At 40.7% G+C, this 4,809-nt stretch overlaps 1 protein-coding gene across 9 annotated transcripts in view; it reads right to left on the bottom strand.

Moving 5' to 3' along the window:
* HERC1 (HECT and RLD domain containing E3 ubiquitin protein ligase family member 1) overlaps nt 1–4,809 on the bottom strand; it is a 252,265-nt gene that overhangs the window by 43,864 nt on the left and 203,592 nt on the right. For all 9 annotated transcript variants that reach the window (XM_027765801.1, XM_027765792.1, XM_027765774.1 and 6 more), the window contains 3 exons: nt 4,220–4,347; nt 2,987–3,187; nt 856–986 (listed from right to left, as the gene is read on the bottom strand). In XM_027765801.1, coding sequence (XP_027621602.1) covers nt 856–986; nt 2,987–3,187; nt 4,220–4,347 — 460 coding nt within the window. The remainder of the gene's footprint in view (nt 1–855; nt 987–2,986; nt 3,188–4,219; nt 4,348–4,809) is intronic.

Below are 4,809 nucleotides of genomic sequence, written 5' to 3'. Positions count from 1 at the left end.
CCCTTTTTTAGGTAAGAACTCTTTTTTTTTTTTTTTTTTTTTTTTTTTTGAGAGGTTTTTGCCATAAGGCGTGTGCACTTGCCAGACAGACAGACAGAGACGTAGAGACAGAAAGCGACAAATCACCCCCCAGGGGGGGATGGTCATGACGCAATCCCTTCTCCTCCATTCTCCTCTCGGGATCTTGGGCACACATGCAAACGCACCCGGTGTGAGTTTTAAGCCACCGGGTCCAGGACGTGAACCGTAGACGACTACGTGGGAGTCCAGAGACATAGCCATTACGCTAACTGCTGTTTCCCAAGAACTCATTCTTCACAGGTGAAATTTCTGGCATTAGTGGGAGAAACTTTAAACTGTAGCATTCCCAGGTTGTTTGAAATATCACAGTTTTGGTTTTACTTCTTTTATGACTTGATGGTTTTTTAACATACATTTTTCCATGTATACATGTACAAAGACTTGGTATAACAACGGTTTTTGGTTTTGTTTTTGTATGCCAGAGCGTGTTGCAGGCACCAGAGAGAGAGAACCGCCACCCCTGCTCTCCCCGGGCCCCAACAGGGCCTGCTGCACTGCAATCCCTTTTCTCCATTCCTCCTTCCCATGAGAATCTTGGGCACACATGCACACAGACCCAGAGTGTTTTCTCAAGCTATGGGGGACAGAATTTGAATCAGAGTTGCCCAGAATTCAGCTTCCTCCACATAGTGCTTAACCACTGTGTTATGGGACTGGCCCACAATGGAATATTAAATCAGAAGAGATGAAAAAGTTTTCATGAAATTAGTATCAAGCAATACTACAGTAAAAGGAAAGCAAGAAAGGGTAAAGGGGAAAAAAAGATGCTTTTACCTTATGCGCATCGATTAGGACAATGCCGCCTTTATCAAGTGGTTCCTTTGTTCCCAGTAACAATTTTCCATCAAAATATCCCACTGCAAACGGTCTGTCTTCACTGAACCAAGCAATGCAAGTAACAGACACTAACATGAAAATAAGAGAAAAAAGAGATTAAAGAAAGGGACTTATTTGTCACTGTTTAACTTTAAGGACAGTGATTAAAACAAATACATGTAAAGCTGCAAGGTTTCCTAATTATTCTCACTTACAGACAAAAGGCAGGCTTGTAGCAGGGATTATAAACACCTCCATCTTGTTTATAAAGTGGCAAGAACTACTTCATAGAAAGGAAATTATCTGTCTTGTTTAATAGTACCTACGCTTGCTTAATGTTCCCTACTCAGTGTGTTTCCATATGCTACCAAAATGTTCTGTTTTAACTTTATACATTAATATTCGATTCTTTAAGTATATGTAATATTGAAAGGCCACAAAAGAATGGGACCAGCAGTTAGCGTAATGGCTATGTCGCTGGACTCCCATGTAGTCGACCGCGGTTCGTGTCCCGGACCCAGTGGCTTAAAACTCACACCGGGTGCGTGTGTGTGCATGCCCAAGATCCCCAGAGGAGAATGGAGGAGAAGGGATTGCGGTGTGGCCATCCTCCCTGGGGGTGATTTCTTGCTTTCTGTCTCTTGAGCGCACACACCCTATAGCAAAAAAAAAGAAAAGAAAAAGAAAAACAACTCTGCTAAAAAAAAAAAAAAGAAAGGCTACAAAATAAGTAAAAAACAGTATTTATCTGAGAATAAGAGTGTGGAAACTGAGTGGACAGGAGAAAGACTTTTCTCTGTATACTTTTTAAAACTTCTTTCTTTTTAAAGTATGTATGTATGTATGTATGTACTGTTAAAGACTGGGTCCTCCAATTCATAATCCTGGTCCTTCAGCTTCCCATGGCATGTACCACCATGTCCAGTTCTTTTTTTTTTTTTTTCCCAGAAGGCAGAGTCTTGTTACATTGCTCAGGTTGGCCTCGAACTCTCAATCCTCCTGCCTTAGCCTCCCAAGTAGCTGGGACTACAGGTATGTGCCACTGCACCTGGGTCCTTTTAAAACTTAAAACACATTTTTTATTATGATTTCTGGTGTACATATCTGTGAGGTACAGTGTACACTAATCAGATTGAGGATATATATATATATATAACCATTTTCTTCAGCACTGACCATGACACTACGTATATACATTTGAAAGTATTACTGATTTTAAAAAACACTGACATTTTTAAAAAGGAATTATTCTGTTAACTGAGTATTGTGGAAGCAGGCCTTTGATTATCCCACTCCCCCAAAACAACTAACAGAAACTATCCAGTAAGATGCAGAGTACTGGAGGGTACATTGAGAACATGAATGAAGCAGGCTCTCTACTATGTCTTGTCAGATTAAGAAATTCCCTTACTCCCCATTTCCTCAGTTTTATTCATTTGTTAGCAATTTTACCTCTACAAATAATTTTTATCTTTTTTTTTCTTGGACAGGCCTAACTTTCAAGGGTGACTTGGAACCTGCTATAAATGTGAAGCCGCTTACACAGAAGATGAATAACTTCGGGACCAGCAGTTAGCGTAATGGCTATGTCGCTGGACTCCCACATAGTTGACTGCGGTTTGCGTCCCGGACACAGTGGCTTAAACTCATGCTGGGCGCGTGTGCATGCGTGTGTGCCCAAGATCCCGAGAGGAGAATGGAGGAGAAGGGATTGTGGCGTGGCCATCCCCCCTCGGGGGAGCTTTCTCACTGTCTCTCTGTCTCTCTCTGTCTGTCTGGCGAGTGCACATGCCCTATAGCAAAAAAAAAAACCTCTTCAAAAAAAGAAAAAGAAAAAAAAGATGAATAACTTCTATAATAATATTAAGTCTCATATTGACAGAGATGCATGGTGGGGGGGGGTTGGGAGAGAAATACCTTTCGATTCAGTAACTAATTAAAATGGAACGGTAACTAGGAAATTTAGAAAACAAAGCCAAAAATGATATTCACTCAGTATTTTTAAAAATGCCAACATTTTTAAAGTGCCAAAAATCTCTACTTGATTGTGTGTGGGGGCAGCTTTCTCAGACATAAGTGCCACATTTACCATCCTTTCGATAGCAATGCTCCAATTCTCGACGGTGCATGGTGGATGCATCGACAACTTCGATCAGTCCCACAGACCCATCCATCCGTCCCACCAGCAATAATTCTGGAGACTCTCCTGACCACGCTGCAGCTGGGCCCTCTTCTGGCCACGCCAGGGCAGATACCCAATGAGGCTGAATATCTACCAATCCTTTTCCTCCTAAAATGGGAGAAAACATTAACTAGTTGTTACTTAGTTCTTAAGGAAAAAAAAAAAAAAACCACAAAACAAAAAGGCAAAACAAAATAAGTGCTACTTAGTTCTATTCCATACTCAAGGCAGCACTCAATTTCATACTAGCCTATCAAGGAATAAGACTGATGGCAGGATCCTTTATTTCCTTTATTTATATACTTATGATCAACAATGCAATAGGCTCTTCTGTATTAAGAGGACAAAAACGGTAGCTTTAAAGAGAAAGTAAGGAAAATGTTCAGCATACATGTGTCATTCAGGTCTTTTTAAAAAAACACAATTATTTATTTAACTTTATTTATTATTACTATTTTTTAATTTGTTCAGAGAGAGACACAAGGAATGAGAGAGAGAGAGAGAAAGTGAGAAAGCAAGCCGCCAGGTCCGGGTCTTGAACCATGGACGGCCATGTAGAGGTCCAGCACCTTAACCACCATGCCAATTGCCAGCCCCCTAGTCCCTTTCTAATAATTACTGAAAACCAAATTTGCATAAGAAATTTATCTATAGTTAAGGCCAGCTATTCCTCAAACACATGAAATAGAACAGCTGTTACTCACATATCTAAAAATGAGCAGAGATACTAATAAGCCCGAGATTACAATGCTGATTTTTACTTCCCTGAGAGGCATAATAAAAACTGACAAAACTTGGTATCTGTGCAACAAAAGTAATTAATAGGAATATCTTGAGCGATTCAAAAGGATACATAGCTTAAAATTCAGTAACTAATACTTCTCCTCAAACCCTACTCTCAGAACACTCAGTGGTGCATGCAAAGAATTTTTAGCTTATGACTGTTCAGTTAGTTCACACTCCTGGAAAAAGAGGTCAGGAAATGAGCACATCCTCTAACTTAAACAGCACTGTACGCAGACTTTTGCGCTGCTGAACAGCCCGAGAGTTTAAAGGTAAAGGGTGGAGACTGGAGTCCGCGGGCTGAGAGAAAGGCTTAAAAGTACCTTGGCGGCTTACTAGGGTAGACATGACTCTCACCATTAACTTGCCAGATATTCACCATCTTTTCCAAAGCCCCAGCTAGGTATTTGCCACTGATACTCCAGGAAACAGGTGAGAAACTTGGATCACTGGGTGACCCCAGGCTTTCCTCAGCATCCCCTTCCCTAGAACAGAACAGATGGGCATGGAATTCGTATCCTCCTCATCCAAAGTAAACTAAACCTGCGATCTTAAAATAAGGCTTTTCTATAGACTATAGCAGACTGCTATGCTTCAAATGCTTGGCAGTATTTGATAATCACACATTCGGTAATGTCTGTCACCATGTGGAAAATGCAGAATTATAAAAAAGTGATACTTAAGACTGTCATTTAATGTTGTACATGATTTGTCAACAAAGACATTCAGGTTTTGTATGAGTTATACACGTTTATTATTCAGAAAGCAATGATTCCTGTTTGCCTAATCTCTAGGGAAGGCTTTAGAAAAGAAACACTTAACATTACAGTCATTTGCCACACAATGACGTTTTATTTTTTAGAGAGGTTTTTGCTATAGGGCGCGTGCGCTTGCCAGAGAGACAGAGAGGCAGAAAGCGAGAAATCACCCCCCCCCCCCAGGGGGGA

The sequence above is a fragment of the Tupaia chinensis genome, unplaced genomic scaffold, assembly GCF_000334495.1.
Source record: "Tupaia chinensis unplaced genomic scaffold, TupChi_1.0 Scaffold000063_1, whole genome shotgun sequence".
Taxonomy (NCBI): domain Eukaryota; kingdom Metazoa; phylum Chordata; class Mammalia; order Scandentia; family Tupaiidae; genus Tupaia; species Tupaia belangeri.
This window is presented reverse-complemented; position numbering and strand designations above follow the sequence as displayed.